Below are 20,224 nucleotides of genomic sequence, written 5' to 3'. Positions count from 1 at the left end.
GGGGGAAATCAGAGAAGTCCCTACAGGGGGTGGGAAAAGGATGGAAAAGGATGGTTTTCCCCAGGACCCACGGTGCTGCTGTACCAACATCCTACTTCAGCAAGGGACTTTGGGGTATCCAAAATCACCCTTCCCTCCCTTGGGCTGACCAGACTCCCTCCACCACCCTTTCTTCAGTAAACGAGGCAGAAAGGGACCAGGCCCCAGGGGCAGGGGGGAGGCATGTATGAGCAAGCCCTCAGTTACACCCCAGAAATGGCCAGAGCACTGCTTCTCACATCTGGGATCTCATTCCTCCCCGGAGTCAGGGGATGATCTGAAGAGGACTGTTCAGAAGAAAAACTGAGAGTCAGAGAGGTTAAACAGTTGGACCGAGGTCACACAGCAGGTTGGGGGATGGAGTCAGGACTCTCTTTTTTTTTTCAATGATTGATTAATAGTATTTATTAAGCGCTTACTGTGTGCACAGCACTGTACCAAGCGCTTGGGAAAGTACAACCATCAAAAGTGGCATTTCCTGCCCACAACGAGCTTGCAGTCTAGAGAGTGGATGTCCGTCCGATCGGAAACCGTCAGTTCCAGTCAGAGTCACGGGATGACTGAGACAAGAAGTCCAGCCCAAATGGCTTCGGGGGCTTTCGGCCCCTTGCAATGGGCTTCTTCACAGCTTAGGGTCCCCACCACCTCACCGAAAACCAACCGCGCAAAAGACTTAAACTCTAAAAGGATATATTGGTATTCAGTGGTATTTGCTAAGCACTTACTATGTGCTACACTTTGTACTAATCTCTGGAGTAGATACAAGATAATCAGGTTGGAGAAAGTTCCTGTCCCACATTGGGCTCTCAGTCTTAATCCCATTCACAGATAATAATAATAATAATAATGGCATTTATTAAGCCATTATTCTATTCTACTCTATTTATTTATTTATTTTACTTGTACATAGCTATTCTATTTATTTTATTTTGTTAGTATATTTGGTTTTGTTCTCTGTCTCCCCCTTTTAGACTGTGAGCCCACTGTTGGGCAGGGACTGTCTCTATATGTTGCCAATTTGTACTTCCCAAGCGTTTAGTACAGTGCTCTGCACATAGTAAGCGCTCAATAAATACGATTGATGATGATGATGATGATTAAGCGCTTACTATGTGCGAAGCACTGTTCTAAGCGCTGGGGAAGTTACAAGGTGATCAGATTGCCCCACAGGGGGCTCACAGACTTAATCCCCATTTTGCAGATGAGGTAACTGAGGCCCAGAGAAGTGAAGTGACTTGCCCAAAGTCGCACAGCTGACAGTTGGCGGAGCTGGGATTTGAACCCATGACCTCGGACTCCAAAGCCCGGGCTCTTTCCACTGAGCCAGATGAGGTCACCGAGGCATGGAGAAGTGAAGTGACTTGCCCAGGGTCACTCAGCAGGCAAGCATTGGAGCCAGAATTAGAATCCAGGTCCTCTGACACCCAGGACAGAGCTTATTGTACTAGGCCACGCTGCTTCTCTCGCCCTGGGCTCCTGATGGCCGAGCTTCTTCAACTAAATTGGCTTAGCGGCAGAACTCCTGCTGAGGGGGAAATCAAGTCAGTAATTCGGTCAGTCAGTCGTATTTATCGAGTGCTTACTGTGTGCAGAGCACTGTACTCGGCGCTTGGGGGAATACAGTGTGACAGGCACATCCCCTGCCCAGGTCCAGCTAAGGGGGCAGGCCCCGGGTGGGGGCCCTGCCTGTGCCTTTGTGCCGTCTGAATTTAGGGACTGTCTCTATATGTTGCCGACTTGTACTTCCCAAGCGCTTAGTACAGTGCTCTGCACACAGTAAGCGCTCAATAAACACAATTGATTGATTGATTGATCTTCCTGGAGGAGGAGACTGGGGAAGAAACCCTGGAGATTTAGCTGGAGACAGAGATCAGCTCTCTTTCTCCCTTCAAGGCCCTACTGAGAGCTCACCTCCTCCAGGAGGCCTTCCCAGACTGAGCCCCTTCCTTCCTCTCCCCCTCATCCCCCTCTCCATCCCTCCCATCTTACCTCCTTCCCTTCCCCACAGCACCTGTATATATGTTTGTACATATTTGTTACTCATTTATTTATTTTACTTGTACATATCTATTCTATTTATTTTATTTTGTTAGTATGTTAGGTTTTGTTCTCTGTCTCCCCCTTTTAGACTGTGAGCCTGCTGTTGGGTAGGGACCGTCTCTAGATGTTGCCAACTTGGACTTCCCAAGCGCTTAGTACAGCGCTCTGCACACAGTAAGCGCTCAATAAATACGATTGATGATGATGATGATGATGATGATCCCTCCCTTTGCAGGTGGTTCCCTGCCCCGCACCAATGGGTGGTGGGCCGGTTGGAGAGAAAATCGGGCCCTCCCCAATTCAGTGGGCGGCCATGGCTAGGGAGTAGGGAGGGGATGGAAGCGGCCTGGCCTAGTGGGAAGAACCAGGGCCTAAGAGTCAGGGGACCTGGGTTCTAATTCTGACCCATTCAGTCATTCATTTATTGAGCGCTTACCGTGTGCAGGGCACTGTACTAAGCGCTTGGGAAGTCCAAGTTGGTAACGTCTAGAGACGGTCCCTACCCAACAGTGGGCTCATGGTCTAGAAGGGGGAGACAGAGAACAAAACCAAACAGACTAACAAAATAAAATAAATAGAATAAATATGTACAAATAAATAGAGTAATAAATACATACAAACATATATACAGGTGCTGTGGGGAGGGGAAGGAGGTAAGACAGGGCGGATGGAGAGGGGGAGGAGGGGGAGAGGAAGGAGGGGGCTCAGGCGTTGCCTGCTGTTTATTTTGGGCAAAGCACTTAACTTCTCTATGCCTCAGTTCCCTCATCTGCGGAATGGGGATTCAATACTCTCCCTCCTATTTAGACTCTGAGTCCCGTTGGGACCTGATTATCTTGTAGCTACCCCAGCACCTAGTATAATGTGTGGTACTCAGTAAGGACTTAACAGTATGACAATTATCATTAATTATTATTCTGGGCAAGATGGTGCTGGCTTAATAATAGTAATAATAATGATGGTATTTGTTAAGCGCTTACTACGTGCAAAGCACTGTTCTAAGCGCTGGGGAGGTACATGAGAAGCGGCGTGGCTCAGTGGAAAGAGCACGGGCTTGGGAGTCAGAGGTCATGGATTCGAATCCCGCCTCCCCCACGTCTGCTGTGTGACCTTGGGCAAGTCACTTAACTTCTCTGTGCCTCAATTCCCTCATCTGTAAAATGGGGATTAAGCCTGTGAGCCCCACATGGGACAACCTCATCTCCTTGTATTCCCCCCGGCGCTTAGAACAGTGCTTTGCACATCGTAAGCGCTTAACAAATACCAACATTATTAAGGGTGATCAGGTTGTCCCACGGGGGGCTCACAGTCTTAATCCCCAGTTTACAGATGAGGTAACTGAGGCCCAGAGAAGTTAAGTGACTTGCCCAAAGTCACACAGAGGCATTGCCCTTCTCCCCTACACCCTCTCCCCCATCCTTTTTCCTATTTTCCTCTGCCAGCCTGTTGCCACCCCCCTCCCGACACCCTCTCGCGCGTGTGACCCAGGCCAAAGCCACCATGAATGGGGCCATTATTCCCAGGCGCAGGGTCTTAGACGAGAGGGGATCGGTTTCTTCCCCAGCCTAGGTTGGATCCTACCAACCCCGGGGCCCCGGGGTTCAGGGACACCGGGAAGCGGGCCCCATGGAAACCAGGCCACGGGCCGAAATGAGGAAATGTAATAGTCCGCCCTTTTGTCTTCCCTTTGTGTTCGGTTTCTCATGGGAATCAGCACGGGGCCCAGGCGGGAACTGGTCAGGGGGAGACAGGCAAGCAGGAGAGGGGGTTCGGAGAGAGGGGGGATGGTTTGGGATGACCCTGGGAAGGCCAAATGGGGCACTGATAACCAATCCAGTTAGATTGGAGGTGGGATGGGAGTGCGGCGGGGAGGAGAGGCGGCATGGAGCTCTGGAGGGTTTTCTCCAGGCCAGCGGTCCGAACGCGGGCCAGGAATGGCGGGGATGACAGGTGAGTGTGAACACACCGGGGGAGGGACAGAGGGAGGGGAAGACGTGGTTCCTGAACTCAAGGGGCTACCAGATTGAAAGGGAGTGGGGGGTGGAGGGGGTCAGGAAAAACACGCACACATGCACGCTCACATACACACTATGCGGGCTGCTGGGAAAAAGACGGGAGAAAAGACGTGGTCCCTGTCCTCCACAGCTGCCGATCTGGTTGGGACACAGTATGGACAGGCACGCACGCACACAAATATACACACACACACGCCCACCCCTCTCTCAGAGCAATCCTCAAAGCCAGAGATGTTCCTGACCAGGGTGGGAGGCCAGGGGCTAGCTGGGAAAGCTTCCCGGTAGAGGGGGCAGAGATGTGATGCCCGATTCCCTGTCCACAGCAGGACCGGTGGGAGCTGTCGGCTGCTGATGTGTGGAGCGGGGAAAGATGGTCATCCTCCAGCAGGTCAGTGTCCTGGGGATTCCCAGCCTGGGGCAGCAGGGAGTAGCAGCCCTCAGCTAGGACTACCAGTGGGACTATCATCATCATCATCGATTGTATTTATTGAGCGCTTACTATGTGCAGAGCACTGTACTAAGCGCTTGGGAAGTACAAATTGGCAACATATAGAGACAGTCCCTACCCAACAGTGGGCTCACAGTCTAAAATGACTATCAGTGGTGTGTGGATATTCCCAAAGCTCCTCCACCTCAGTGACTTCAGTTTACCTCCACAATGACCTTGGGAGGTAGGGAGGGACATGGATCACGTGGATCCACCGTGGTTCAGTGGAAAGAGCACGGGCTTTGGAGTCAGAGGTCATGGGTTCAAATCCCAGCTCTGCCAATTATCAACTGTGTGTGGGCAAGTCACTTCTCTGGGCCTCAGTTCCCTCATCTGTAAGTGGGGATTAAGACTGTGAGCCCCCTGTGGGACAACCTGATCACCTTGTATCCCCCCAGTGCTTAGAACAGTGCTTTGCACGTAGTAAGTGCTTAACAAATACCATTATTATTATTATATCACTCTCCCCACTTTTCAGAAAAAGTCACTTAACTTCTCTGGGCCTCAGTTTCCTGAACTGTAAAATAGGGATTCAGTACCTGCTCTCCTTCCTACTTCATCATCATCATCATCAATCGTATTTATTGAGCGCTTACTGTGTGCAGAGCACTGTACTGAGCACTTGGGAAGTACAAGTTGGCAACATATAGAGATAGTCCCTACCCAACAGTGGGCTCACAGTCTAAAAAATTATGAGTCCCACGTGAGACAGGAAGTGTGTCCGACCTGATGATGATGATCATCATCATCATCAATCGTATTTATTGAGCGCTTACTATGTGCAGAGCACTGTACTAAGCGCTTGGGAAGTACAAATTGGCAACATATAAAGACAGTCCCTACCCAACAGTGGGCTCACAGTCTAAAAGGGGAAGACGGAGAACAAAACCAAACATACTAACAAAATAAAATAAATAGAATAGCTATGTACAAGTAAAATAAATAAATAAATAGAGTAATAAATATGTAAAAACATATATACATATATACAGGAGGGTTTATATGATCTTTATCTACCCCAGTGCCTAGTACCCTGCTTGTGACATAATAAGAGCTTAACCAACACCAAAATTATTATTAAGGTCCAGAGAGGTTATGCGATTAACCCAAGGTTACACAGCAGGCCAGGGGCAAACCCGGGACTCAAACCCAGGTTCCCTGATGCTGAGTCCTGTATTCTTTCTACTAAGCCATGCTGCTTCTCTTACTGCACACCATAAGCACCCAGTAGAGTGTTCTGCATGCAGTAGGCATCCAATACAGGACTCTGTATGGCCCAAAATAGGTGCTCAGTACAGCACTATTTCCACAGTCGACAATCAGTACAGTGCTGGTGCCCAGACCAAACTGGGGATGGAGCAAGGCATTTTGTTTTTGAGGGAAGGCTGGAAGTGGGCAGGGTTGGCATGGGAGGAGGTGGAGGCTTGGAGGGTTAGCGCTTAGTCCGGTGCTCTGCACACAGTAGGTGCTCAATAAATACGATTGAATGAATGAATGAAGGGCGATGAGGCAAAGGCAGGAATGGACACCCCCAGTGCTGAAGCTCTTTGGGGTGGGGGGCTGCCTGGGACAACACAGTGGAGACCTCCAACCAGCGAACCTTTCAGGAGGAGGGGAGGAGATGGGATCCCAGGGCATCGGTGCTCTCCCTTTCCCGGGGCCCCGGAGGCTGGCTGGGATGACCGATGGGGTTGAACTTTCCCAGTGGCACGTTCCGGCCGAAGGAGCCGACCAGCCCATCCTAACGATGGCAGGCGGCAGCGCCGGGGTCAGCCGAGCGTGAATGGCGGCTGGCGAAAGGCGAAAGCGATGAGTCGGCTCCCCCCCGCACCCCATTCCTTCCAGTTCATTTAACTGGGATGTGACCCTCGCCAGCCCTGTGCCTGGATGTGGGATGTGGGATGTGGGAGTGAGCAAAACCCCCCTGCTCTTCAGGAAGTGACCAGCCTGGTTGTTATAAGATCACCGTGGCCTAGGGTAGACCTTCCCAGACGCCTTAGCGAGCCGACCGGCCGGGTCTCGGGAAGTTGCGTGAGTCTCGGGGTCTGCGTTCGGCAGAGCAGCGAGCTACTCCGAACCGTCAAGAGGACGGGCTTGGGAGTCAGAGGACGTGGGTTCTAATCCCACTGCTCCACTTGTCCGCTGTGTGACCTTGGGCAAGTCACTTAACTTCTCTGGGCCTCAGTTACCTCATCTGTAAAGTGGGGATTCAGACTGTGAGCCCCACGTGAAACGACCTGCTTACCTTGTTTCTACCCCAGTACTTAGAACAGTTCTTGGCACACAGCAAGAGCTTAACAAATACCATTATTATTATTATTTATTATTATTATTATTTCCTTGTCCAAGGCCCTCCGCGCCGTTGCGCGCCGATGACCAGCAGGGGGCGCTCGGCGGCGGCCATCGGAGGCCTTTGGGCCCTGCTCAACCCTGGCACCTATTCATTCATTCATTCATTCATTCATTCATTCATTCATTCATTCAATCGTATTTATTGAGCGCTTACTGTGTGCAGAGCACTGTACTAAGCGCTCGGGAAGCACAAGTTGGCAACATATAGAGACGGTCCCTACCCAACAGCGGGCTCAGCCCCAGCAGACCTAAAAAGAGGGAAATCAGACAGGGAGCTGGGGGGAAAATCAGGCTGCGGGCCTCGGGGACGCAAACCTAGCCCTCAGGGAGTTTGCAGTCCAGTCGGGAGCGAGACAGAAAAAAAGGGATGCAAGGTGGAAAAGAGCCCGCAACTCTAGACTCCAGGGGAAAAAGGAATCGGTAACATGGAGACAGGGCAGACTGCCAGCAAGGCTAGGCCCGCAGATCCCCAGACAAGCCGTCCTGATCGAGGGCCTCCGTGTCGGAGGATTAAAAGCCTGGGGAGACGTGGGTGCTAGCGGATTTCCGTGGGACGGGAATTCCAGGCTGGGGGGGAAGCGTGTGGGCAGTGGGTGGGAGTCGGGAGCTCCCGGAGAAGCAGACAGTTTCTTGTCCCAGGCCCTGGTTGGTATCTGTGTTCCCGGGGAGCCTGGGTTTCACTGGAGCTGAATTATTTAATGATTGTGGCGGGGCCCTGCCCTGGTAGGGGCAGCTAGGGAGAAAGAGAGCTTCTTCCCTGGCCTTACTGGGGCGGATAGGCTCAAAAAGGAGGCGGTGGATGCATTGTCCGAGTGATGGAAATCCAGCCCAAAGGTCCTGGAAAAGAGGCAGTCGTCTAAGTTTGGTTTAAGGTCCACTGGCTGATTTGCTTGAGTCAGCCAGCGGTGTTCCCGAACTCCTGTCGTGGCCCAGGCACTGTGCCACGGGCTGAGGAGGAAGACACGATCCCAGCCCTCCGGGAATTTATGCTCTCCCGGAATTGCTTTAGTCCCCCGACGGTTTTGCGAACATAAGACCCTGCGCAATGCTAGGGAAGCAGCGTGGCTCAGTGGAAAGACCCCTGGCTTTGGAGTCAGAGGTCGTGGGTTCAAATCCCAGCTCTGCCAATTGTCAGCTGTGTGACTATGGGCAAGTCACTTCACTTCTCTGTGCCTCAGTTACCTCATCTGGAAAATGGGGATGAAGACTGTGAGCCCTCCGTGGGACAAACTGACCACCTTGTAACCTCCCCAGTGCTTAGAACAGTGCTTTGCACATAGTAAGCTCTTAATAAATGCCATTATTATTATTATTATTATTATTATTATTATTATTATTATTATTATCCGTTCCTCGAGCCAGAAACAGTTCAGAGAATAAGGGGATCCATGCTGGATCACTCGGGGAAGAGTCAGGGAAGTTAGATGGTCCTTGCTTGGCCACTGTTGGGGGATCAGGGGGTTGAATGGTCCCTAAACATAAAGGGGACCATTACAGGGCTCCTCCCAGCCCCTTGGTGGTCCTGTCAGAGGCAGAGCCCCGGGATGGACCCCAGGGGATGGCACTTGGGTCCTGAGGGTCTGCTGAGGCCTCAAAAATCACATCTGCTTGCTTCTCCATGCTGGGCAGTAGGTAGATTGTGCTGCAGAAGCAGCGTGACTTAGTGGAAAGAGCCCGGGTTTGGGAGTCAGAGGTCGTGGGTTCTAATCCCGCCAACGCCACTTGTCTGCTGTATGACCTTGGGCAAGTCACTTCACTTCTCTGGGCCTCAGTTCCCTTAGCTGTAAAATGGGGATAGAGACTGTGAGCCCCACGTGGGACAACCTGATTACTTAGAAGCGCTTAGAACGGGTGCTTGGCACAGAGTAAGTGCTTCACAAATACCGTCATTATTATTGTTAGTAGTAGTAGTAACAATAAGGAGGAGACCGAGGCTCCGAGTGGTCGGGCCCACGTGTGACCTCGGGTGTCACGTGCCCCCCGGGGGCTACCGGCTCCACATGGGGAAGCGGATGGGTTTCCCGGGCTCGGTCGGGATGGGGGCAGCATGTGCGGGTCCATGAGGGGCTCCCTCAGCCTGGAGCGGGATCACAAGGGCCCCCGGCCCTGCGGCCGGGGTTAATCCCATTACCGCTGGATGGTGAGGGCGATGAACCCTCTTAAACGTTAACCAAGGGGCGGTTCTCAGACCTCGGGCCAGGCCGTGGACGCCCCGGGCATTTAAAATTCAGTTGCTATGGGTGTCCGCGGCCCGGAGCGAGCAGGCAGATGGCGCCCGGGGCCGAACTGGACTGGGCGGCGAAGGCATTAGGTTAATTACGGGCCCGGGGGTGGGCCCGGGGGATGGTCCTCGAGGGTGTCAGCCTGGTGCCGAGACACGAGTGACCAGCCTCTCGCCCGTGGCGTCCGGCTCGGAGCCCCTGGTCAGAGAGGGTCGCTCTGGGGCACTCGCCTTTCGAGGAAGAGCTGCCCAGGAGCACTCGCCCGCGGAGCGGGAAGCTGCAGGAAGGCCTTCGTCCAAGGAGGGAAGCTGCCCAGGGGCACTTGCCCGCAGAAGAGGGGCTGCCTTTGCTGCCCAGGTGAGGTCTGCGGGGCCGCCTCCGTCATGCACCAGCTCCGGCCCGTTGGAGTTCAGGGCCGGAGGGCCCCGCCTCCGCCCCCCGAGAAAGATCCCGGAAAGTGGGCCTTGGTCCGGAACGTCAACCAGGCCCTGAAGCCTCACACCATCATGCCGGTGAGGGGGAGAGGGTCAGAAGGGTCAGACCGGGGGGATGGGGGAAGTGCAGCGGAAGGGTCTGAGGGTTGACAGAAGTGAGGACTTTTGGATTTGGACAACAGTAAGGGGGCTTTGCTGGTGGCCTCCCCTAGCTGGATAGCCTGCCTGCCCCCCGACTTTGAAGTTTCACTGAAGGAGTGAAGTTCCCCCCTCCCAAGCCTTCACCTGGGGCAAAGGGTGTACATCAGACTGGGTGCCTGCAACCAGCGCCTGCCCACTCTGCCCTTTTAGACTGAATGCCCTCCCTCTGCCCCTCCGCCAAGCTAGCTCACTTCCTCCCTTCAAGGCCCTGCTGAGAGCTCACCTCCTCCAGGAGGCCTTCCCAGACTGAGCCCCTTCCTTCCTCTCCCCCTCGTCCCCCTCTCCATCCCCCCATCTTACCTCTTTCCCTTCCCTACAGCACCTGTATATATGTATATATGGTTGTACATATTTATTACTCTATTTATTTATTTATTTATTTTACTTGTACATATCTATCCTATTTATTTTATTTTGTTGGTATGTTTGGTTTTGTTCTCTGTCTCCCCCTTTTAGACTGTGAGCCCACTGTTGGGTAGGGACTGTCTCTATGTGTTGCCAATTTGTACTTCCCAAGCGCTTAGTACAGTGCTCTGCGCATAGTAAGCGCTCAATAAATACGATTGATGATGATGATGATGATGATGATGATGATGATGATGTGAGCCCACTGTTGGGTAGGGACTGTCTCTATATGTTGCCAACTTGTACTTCCCAAGCGCTTAGTACAGTGCTCTGCACACAGTAAGCGCTCAATAAATACGATGGATGATGATGATGATGATGATGACAGAGAAGGGTCCAGAGGCCCAGAGAGGTTGTGATTTTCCCCAGGTCGCACAGCTGACTGCGGCAGAGCTGGTTGTGCCGTAAGACACTGGGTTGGTGACGGAGGGGGCCCCCGGGGCTGGGGGGCAGGGGAGTGGCAGGTGGGTTGGACCTTGTTGGCTAACAAGGCAGAGAAACCTGATTTGGGGGTGTCCGGCCCCCTGTTAAACCTCTTGAATTTGGTCAGGGGTCTGGGGGGACTGGGCCTACTGCCTCCTCCGCCCCCTTGTCGTGGCACCTCTGGGTTTCTGACTGGGGGCAGGGATGTGTTGGAGGGTGGGGTGAGTGACAGAGGAGCTGACCTTTGACCTCACAGATAGCAGGGTGGGGGGCCCCTGGCTGAAAACCTCTGGAGAAAACCTACTGGCCGATCAGGCCACTGTCTCCCATCAATTGGCTAGAACACAAAGCCCACCCACAGTCAACATGGAAATCAGTGTTCACATTCTATGTACAGGTGTGTACATTGAAATCAATTAATCGTGAGCGCTTACTGTGTGAGGAGCACTGTACTAAGTGCTTTGGAGAGTACGATGTAACAATATAACTGACACATTCCCCGCCCACAATGAGCTTACAGTGTAAAGTCAGGACCTCTGCCCTCCCGTCTCCATGAACAAGTGGGATGTCGGACCCCCATCCTATAAGATGGATAGGGACGTCAGAACTTCTGCTATTCCACCTGGATATATATGGGAAAGTCAGGCCCTCTACCCTCCCATGAGTGTGGACAAGAATAATAATGATAACTGTGGTATTTGTTAAGGGCTTACTATGTGCCAAGCACTGTACTAAGTGCTGGGGTAGGAACATCATCATCATCAATCGTATTTATTGAGCGCTCACTGTGTGCAGAGCACTGTACTAAGCGCTTGGGAAGTACAAGTTGGCAACATACAGAGACAGTCCCTACCCAACAGTGGGCTCACAGTCTAAAAGAAACAAGATCATCAGGTGCCACTTGGGGCTCACAGTCCGAGTAGGAGGGAGAACATGTATCGAATTCCCATTTTGAGAAGGAAACTGAGGCCCAGAGAAGTTAAGTGACTTGCTCAAGGTCACACAGCCGGCAAGTGGCAGAGCTGGGAATAAGCTGCAGGTCCTCTGATTCCCAGGCCCAGGCGCTTTCCACTAGGCCATACTACGTCTTGTCGGAAATTTGGGCCCTCCGCCCTGCCGCACGGATGTACACGGGTAATTCAGATCCTCCGTTCCTCTTCCACACGTGTGTACACAGGAAATTCAGTCCTGCTGCCTTCCCGCATGCGTGCACACAGGAAAGAAGGACCCCACCACCTCCCACATTTTCCGGTGCCTGTATTCCTTCCCTCAAGCCTTCACTGCGATGAAACTATTCTATCCTACGGAAGGCGATGAAACTATTCTCTCCTACACTGTCCAGGGGAGGCAGGGGAGGCGGGATTCCAATTCCCTGCTCTCCTGAGGAAGAAGTGGAGGCCCAGAGAGGTTAATTGACCTTCCCGAGGTTACCCAGCAGGCCAGGCTGTGGACTCAAACCGAGGACCGACACCGGGGCCCGAGCTCTTGCTGTCAGCCTGTCAGTTGTTTTCTAATTCATTCATTCATTCATTCAATCGTATTTATTGAGCGCTTACTGTGTGCAGAGCACTGTACTAAGCGCTTGGGAAGTACAACTTGGCAACATATAGAGACGGTCCCTACCCAACAGTGGGCTCACAGTCTAGGAGGGGGAGACAGAGAACAAAACAAAACATATTAACAAAATAAAATAAATATGTACAAATAAAATAGAGTAATAGATACGTACAAATATATATACAGGTGCTGTGGGGAGGGGAAGGAGGTAAGATGGGGGGATTCATTCAATCGTATTTATTGAGCGCTTACTGTGTGCAGAGCACTGTACTAAGCGCTTGGGAAGTCCAAGTTGGCAACATGTCGAGACGGTCATTCATTCATTCAATCGTATTTATTGAGCGCTTACTGTGTGCAGAGCACTGTACTAAGCGCTTGGGAAATCCAAGTTGGCAACACGTAGAGACGCTGCCCATGATCTAATCCTAGCAAGGGCTCAGCAGTGTTTACTTGGGTTAAGTGAACCGGGGCCGTGGGGTCGGAAGGGGCGAGGGGTGCTTCCCTGAAAAAAGGACCTCGGAATGCCGGGCCGAGGCAGGGCAGCTCTTACGGACCCTTCCCTGGCTTTGTGGGAAGCCCTTCCCTGCTCCTTCCCTGGCCCGGGGGTGCCATCCTCTGCCTCTTCTCTGTCACGGGGGTGTCGTCCTGTTGGTGGCATTTGACCCGCTCTGTTCCCCATGCTGATTTTTATTTCTAAGGTATTTTATTTTTAAGGTATCTATTAAGCACTTCCTACGTTCCAATCAATCCATCAATCAATCAATCGTATTTATTGAGCTCTTACTGTGTGCAGAGCACTGCACTAAGCGCTTGGGAAGTACAAGTTGGCAACATATAGAGACAGTCCCTACCCAACAGTGGGCTCACAGTCTAGAAGGAGGAGACAGAGAACAAAACCAAACATACTGACAAAATAAAATAAATAGAATAGATATGTACAAGTAAAATAAATAAATAAATAGAGTAATCATCATCATCATCATCATCAATCATATTTATTGAGCGCTTACTATGTGCAGAGCACTGTACTAAGCGCTTGGGAAGTACAAATTGGCAACATATAGAGCCAGTCCCTACCCAACAGTGGGCTCACAGTCTAGAAGGGGGAGACGGAGAACAAAACCAAACATACTAACAAAATAAAATAAATAGAATAGATATGGACAAGTAAAATAAATAAATAAATAAATAGAGTAATAAGTATGTACAAACATATATACATATATACAGGTGCTGTGGGGAAGGGAAGGAGGTAAGGCAGGGGGGGTGGAGAGAGGGACGAGGTGGAGAGGAAGGAAGGGGCTCAGTCTGGGAAGGCCTCCTGGAGGAGGTGAGCTCTCAGTAGGGCCTAGAAGGGAGGAAGAGAGCTAGCTCGGCGGATGGGCAGAGGGAGGGCTTTCCAGGCCTGGGGGATGACGTGGGCCAGGGGTCCGGGGGTCGATGGCGTTCCAGGCACTCTTTTAAGCACTGGGGTAGATACAAGATTGGTCGGACACAGTCCCTGTCCCACATAGGACTGCTGTCCTAATCCCTATTTTACAGATGAGACAACTGAGGCCCAGAGAACCGAGGCCCAAGGTCACACAGAGACAAGTGACAGTGACAAGCGGCAGAGCCGGAATTAGAACCCGGGTTCTTCCAACTCCCATGCCTGTGCTCTATGCACTAGGCCACGCTGCTTCTCTGTCCTTTCTGCTCCTCTGAGGGTAGGTGTCCCCCTCCCCACCAGCTCTGCAAGATTGTGAGCCCACTGTTGGGTAGGGACTGTCTCTATATGTTGCCAACTTGTACTTCCCAAGCGCTTAGTACAGTGCTCTGCACACCGTAGGCGCTCAATAAATACCATTGATTGATTGAATGGGCAGGGCTCAGGCTAGCTGAGCACCAGACAGGAAGAAGCGGGTGCTCAGCTGGATCCCACGCAGAATTTCCTAACTTTCTGTCCTGGAGAGGTGGTGGTTGGGGCCAGGGTGTGGAGAGAGAGAGAAAGATATCAAATATCACATAACTTATGTACAGATCTTTAAATTATATATTATAAGCGATTTATATTGATGTCTGCCTCCTCCTCTATACTGTATGCTCATCGTCAGGGAACGTTGTATTGTACTTCCCAAGCGCTTCGTACAGTGCTCTGCACATAGTAAGTGCTCAATAAATACCACTGATTGATTGATTGAATGGGCAATCTCAGAAGTCAGTTTGAGAGCCCGCCTGGCCTGGCTTGCGCCTGTGGGGGAAAGGTTGAAGGAAGTTTTGTTTCACTGGACCGGATCACGGCCTGACCCCAGACTCTGTTGGGAAGCCCCACGTCCCTCCCCTGGCCCCCCGAGCGAGCCCGCTTCGTCCTGTCTTGGCCCTCCCCCGCCCCTCTGAGCTCTCTCTCCACCTGCCCTTCGCCCACAGGGAGATTACGTCTGGATGGACCTGCAAACCGGGCTGGAGTTTGACGTCCCCATTGGTGCCGTGGTCAAGCTCTGTGACTCCGGCCAGATCCAGGTGGTGGACGATGAAGGCAACGTACGTGAGGCGGGGGGCTCTCTGTCTGTCCGTTCTATCTGTCTCCCTGTATGTGAGAGGGGCTCCGTCTCTCTGTCCGTCCCTGTGGCTGTCTCCCTGTATGTGAGGGCGTGCTATCTGTCCCTGTGGCTCTGTCCCTTTTTGGGAGTCAGGCTCTCTGCCTGTCTGACTGTCCCCATGGCTCTCTCCCTGTACGTAAGGGGGGCTCTGTCCGTCTGTCAGCCCCATGGCTGTCTTCCTGTACATGAGGAGGCTCTGTCCGTCTGCCTGTCCATTCATTCATTCATTCAGTTGTATTTATTGAGCGCTTACCACGTCATCCCCCGGGCCTGGAATGCCCTCCCTCTGCCCATCCGCCAAGCTAGCTCTCTTCCTCCCTTCAAGGCCCTACTGAGAGCTCACCTCCTCCAGGAGGCCTTCCCACACTCAGCCCCTTCCTTCCTCTCCCCCTCGCCCCCCCTCCATCCCCCCCATCTTACCTCCTTCCCTTCCCCACAGCACCTGTATATATGTTTATATGTTTGTACATATTTATTACTCTATTTATTTTACTTGTACATATCTATTCTATTTTATTTTGTTAGTATGTTTGGTTTTGTTCTCTGTCTCCCCCTTTTAGACTGTGAGCCCACTGTTGGGTAGGGACTGTCTCTATATGTTGCCAATTTGTACTTCCCAAGCGCTTAGTCCAGTGCTCTGCACACAGTAAGCGCTCAATAAATACGATTGATGATGATGATGATGATGATGGTGTGCAGAGCACTGTACTAACCGCTTGGGAAGTACAAGTTGGCATCCCCTTGGCTCTCTCCCGAAACCACTGGCTGAGGCGGGCCCAGGGAAGAGGCAGGAGGGAAGGATGGAGTTACCCTGGAGAATGTCTGAGAGTCCTTCTCAAACTTGATCCAGCATAGCCTCGGGGAAGGAACAGGAATCTGGGAGCGGGGATCTGGGAACCGGAGGCCCCTCTTCCGGTCCGCCTCTGGGTCCGGCCTGCTGGGTGACCTCGATTGATCGGTCAATCAAAGGTATTTACTGAGCGCTTTCTAGGTGCAGAGCACTGGGCTAAGTGCTAAGGAGAGGACAGTACAACTGAGTGGGTAGACATGTCCCCTTCCCACAAGGTGCTCACAGGCTACAGGTGGAGACAGACATTAATAATAATAATAATAATGGCATTTATTAAGCACTTACTACGTGCAAAGCACTGTTCTAAGCGCTGGGAAGGTTACAGGGTGATCAGGTTGTCCCACGTGGGGCTCACAGTCTTAAAAAAGATTGTCTTTTATTGTCTATTTAATCTACCTTACATAGGTTAACTGGACGTGAAAATAGACCACAGCCCACTCATTTTAACCTCTCTGGGCCTCGGGGATAAAATGGGCAGGATCTTGCCTTCCTCCAAGACACACTGTTGAATTTATTGTTCTTATTCCTGAGTTTGGGGCTGTGAAGTCGCCCACTGCAGATCTCTGCCCCCCACCAACAGCCTTGTCCCCCGTATGACAGCAAACTGCAAATCACCAATCCCTGCAAGCCCTGCCCCGGGAGGTCCAGCCTCCCAACCCTGCGGCAGAGTGGGCAGGAAGGATGGGGCGGACGGGGCAGGAAGAGGTGGGAGGTGTGAGTCCCATACAGACAGCAAGGGACGGTCCACTTCCCCTAGCGCTAACCTTCTCACTCTCCCTCCATCTCGTCTATTTTCAACATCATCATCATCAATTGTATTTATTGATCGCTTACTATGTGCAGAGCACTGTACTAAGTGCTTGGGAAGTACAAATTGGCAACATATAGAGACAGTCCCTACCCAACAGTGGGCTCACAGTCTAAAAGGGGGAGACAGAGAACAAAACCAAACGTACTAACAAAATAAAATAAATAGAATAGATATGTACAAATAAAATAAATAAATAAATAGAGTAATAAATATGTACAAACATATATACATATATACAGGTGCTGTAGGGAAGGGAAGGAGATAAGGTGGAGGGGATGAAGAGGGGGACGAGGGGGAGAGGAAGGAAGGGGCTCAGTGTGGGAAGGCCTCCTGGAGGAGGTGAGCTCTCAGCAGGGCCTTGAAGGGAGGAAGAGAGCTAGCTTGGCGGATGGGCAGAGGGAGGGCATTCCAGGCCCGGGGGATGACGTGGGCCGGGGGTCGATGGCGGGACAGGCGAGAGCGAGGTGCGGTGAGGAGATCAGCGGTGGAGGAGCGGAGGGTGCGGGCTGGGCTGGAGAAGGAGAGAAGGGAGGTGAAGTAGGAGGGGGCGAGGTGATGGAGAGCCTTGAAGCCCAGGGTGAGGAGTTTCTGCCTGATGCGCAGATTGATTGGTAGCCACTGGAGATTTTTGAGGAGGGGAGTAATATGCCCAGAGCTTTTCTGGACAAAGATAATCCGGGCAGCAGCATGAAGTATGGATTGAAGTGGAGAGAGACACGAGGATGGGAGATCAGAGAGAAGGCCGATGCAGTAGTCCAGACGGGATAGGATGAGAGCTTGAAGGAGCAGGGTAGCGGTTGGGATGGAGGGGAAAGGGCGGATCTTGGCAATGTTGTGGAGCTCGGACCGGCAGGTCTATTTTGCTGCCGACCTCTCACCCTCGTTCTGCCTCTGGCCTGAAACGCCCTCCCTCTTCATATCTGAAAACAATTCCTCTCCCCTCCTTCAAAGCCTTATTGAAGGCACATCTCCAAGAGGCTTTTCCTGACTAAGCCCTCCTTTCCTCTTCTCCCTCTCCCTTCTGAGTTGCCTTGACTCGTTCCCTTTATTCATCCCCCTCCCGGCCCCATAGCTCTTATGTACGTATGTGTAGTTGTATTTATTTCTACTGACGTCTATGTCCCCCTCTGGACTGCAAGCTCATTGTGGGCAGGGAATCATCATCATCATCATCAATCGTATTTATTGAGTGCTTACTATGTGCAGAGCACTGTACTAAGCGCTTGGGAAGTACAAATTGGCAACATATAGAGACAGTCCCTACCCAACAGTGGGCTCACAGTCTAAAAGGGGAGACAGAGAACAAAACCAAACATACTAACAAAATAAAATAAATAGGATAGATATGTACAAGTAAAATAAATAAATAAATAAATAGAGTAATAAATATGTACAACCATATATACATATATGCAGGTGCTGTGGGGAAGGGAATGTATCTGTTAATATTGGTTTTTTTTTTAAATGGTATTTGTCAAGCGCTTACTATGGTAATATTGTTTTTTTTAAAATGGTATTTGTTAAGCGCTTACTATGAGCAAAGCACTGTTCTAAGCACTGGGGGATACAAGGTGATCAGGTTGTCCCACGTGGGGCTCACAGTCTTCATCCCCATTTTACAGATGAGGGAACTGAGGCACAGAGCAGTGAAGTGACTTGCCCAAAGTCACACAGCTGACAATTGGCGGAGCCGGGATTTGAACCCATGACCTCTGACTCCAAAGCCCGGGCTCTTTCCACTGAGCCACGCTGCTTCTATATTGTTATACTTTACTCTCCCAAATGCTTAGTACAGTGCTCTTCACACAATAAGCACTCAATAAATACGGTTGACTGACTGACTGTGAGCCCGCTGTTGGGTAGGGACCGTCTCTATATGTTGCCAACTTGTACTTCCCAAGCGCTTAGTACAGTGCTCTGCACACAATAAGCACTCAATAAATACGGTTGACTGACTGACTGTGAGCCCGCTGTTGGGTAGGGACCATCTCTATATGTTGCCAACTTGTACTTCCCAAGCGCTTAGCACAGTGCTCTGCACACAATAAGCACTCAATAAACACGGTTGACTGACTGACTGTGAGCCCGCTGTTGGGTAGGGACCGTCTCTGGAGAAGCAGTGTGGCTCAGTGGAAAAGAGCCCGGGCTTTGGAGTCAGAGGTCATGGGTTCAAATCCCGGCTCCGCCAATTGTCAGCTGTGTGACTTTGGGCAAGTCACTTCACTTCTCTGGGCCTCAGTTCCCTCATCTGTAAAATGGGGATGAAGACTGTGAGCCCCACGTGGGACAACCTCATGACCTTGTATCCCCCCAGTGCTTAGAACAGTGCTTTGCACATAGTAAGTGCTTAATAAATGCCATCATTATTATTATTATTATATGTTGCCAACTTGTACTTCCCAAGCGCTTAGTACGGTGCTCTGCACACAATAAGCACTCAATAAATACGGTTGACTGACTGTGAGCCCGCTGTTGGGTAGGGACCATCTCTATATGTTGCCAACTTGGACTTCCCAAGCGCTTAGCACAGTGCTCAATAAATACGATTGAATGAATGAATGAATGAATGACTGGGCCAGACCGCAGGGACTGGCCTCTCAGGGTGGGATTTACCCTGCACACAGTAAGTGCTCAATAAATACGCGTGACTGATTGATTGATTAATTGGGGCTCGCGGGCGGGTGTGGATGGTGGCATTTTGAGGTAGTTGCCAGGGAGTGGGCCAGGAGCGGTCTTGGGAAGACCTCTCCCGTGAGAAGCAGCGTGGCTCAGTGGAAAGAGCCCGGGCTTTGGAGTCAGAGGTCATGGGTTCGAATCCCGGCTCCACCACTTGTCAGCTGTGTGACTTTGGGCAAATCACTTAACTTCTCTGGGCTTCAGTTCTCTCAACTGTAAAATGGGGATAAAGACTGTGAGCCCCCCGTGGGACAGCCTGATCGCCTTGTAACCTCCCCAGCGCTTAGAACAGTGCTTTGCACATAGTAAGCGCTTAATAAATGCTATCATTATTATTATTATTATTATGGGGGCTGGTCTCAGGGAATCCGCACATTTTTGCCATTGCTGCCGGGTCTGCCTCCCGGGATCCCGTGTCCGACAATCCTCCCTGCTGGCCTCCCTCTGGCCCCTCTCAAACTAATCTGGGCCAGCCACAGTCATCATCATCATCATCAATCGTATTTATTGAGCGCTTACTATGTGCAGAGCACTGTACTAAGCACTTGGGAAGTACAAATTGGCAACATATAGAGACAGTCCCTACCCAACAGTGGGCTCCCAGTCGAGGGGCGGGAGTTGGTAGGGGGTTCGGAGAGGCCCACTCGAGGCCTCTCGGCCCCTGGGGCGGTTTCTCCCCCCCCCACCATCCGGCCTCAGGGCTTGGATGAGGTGGATGGAGGGGGCCGACCCTCAGCTTCTTCCTGGAGTGGAGGGAAGAGATGTCCCTTTTTGGTCCCGGCGCGCAGAGAGCGTGGCTCAGTGGAAAGAGCCCGGGCTTTGGAGTCAAAGGTCACGGGTTCAAATCCCGGCTCTGCCAACTGTCAGCTGTGTGACTTTGGACAAGTCACTTCACTTCCCTGGGCCTCAGTCACCTCCTCTGTAAAATGGGGTTAAAACTGGGAGCCCCACGTGGGACAACCTGATCACCTTGTAACCTCCCCAGTGCTTAGAACAGTGCTTTGCACGTAGTAAGTGCTTAACAAATACCATTATTATTATTATTAGAGAGATGGAGAGGGGACAGCCCCTGAGGCTGGGCTGGGACGGAAAGGACACGGCCCCCGAGGGTGGGGCGAGGGGCGACCCCGGCC

At 51.7% G+C, this 20,224-nt stretch overlaps 1 protein-coding gene across 1 annotated transcript in view; it reads left to right on the top strand.

Moving 5' to 3' along the window:
• Window positions 1-9,513: 9,513 nt before the first annotated feature.
• Window positions 9,514-20,224, top strand: part of MYO7A (myosin VIIA) — a 54,777-nt gene continuing 44,066 nt past the window's right edge. The window contains exons 1-2 of the mRNA XM_038761817.1: window positions 9,514-9,667; window positions 14,582-14,695. Coding sequence (XP_038617745.1) covers window positions 9,539-9,667; window positions 14,582-14,695 — 243 coding nt within the window. The 5' untranslated portion in view covers window positions 9,514-9,538. The remainder of the gene's footprint in view (window positions 9,668-14,581; window positions 14,696-20,224) is intronic.

This window comes from Tachyglossus aculeatus, chromosome 20 (genome assembly GCF_015852505.1).
Source record: "Tachyglossus aculeatus isolate mTacAcu1 chromosome 20, mTacAcu1.pri, whole genome shotgun sequence".
Classification (NCBI taxonomy): Eukaryota; Metazoa; Chordata; class Mammalia; order Monotremata; family Tachyglossidae; genus Tachyglossus; species Tachyglossus aculeatus.
This window is presented reverse-complemented; position numbering and strand designations above follow the sequence as displayed.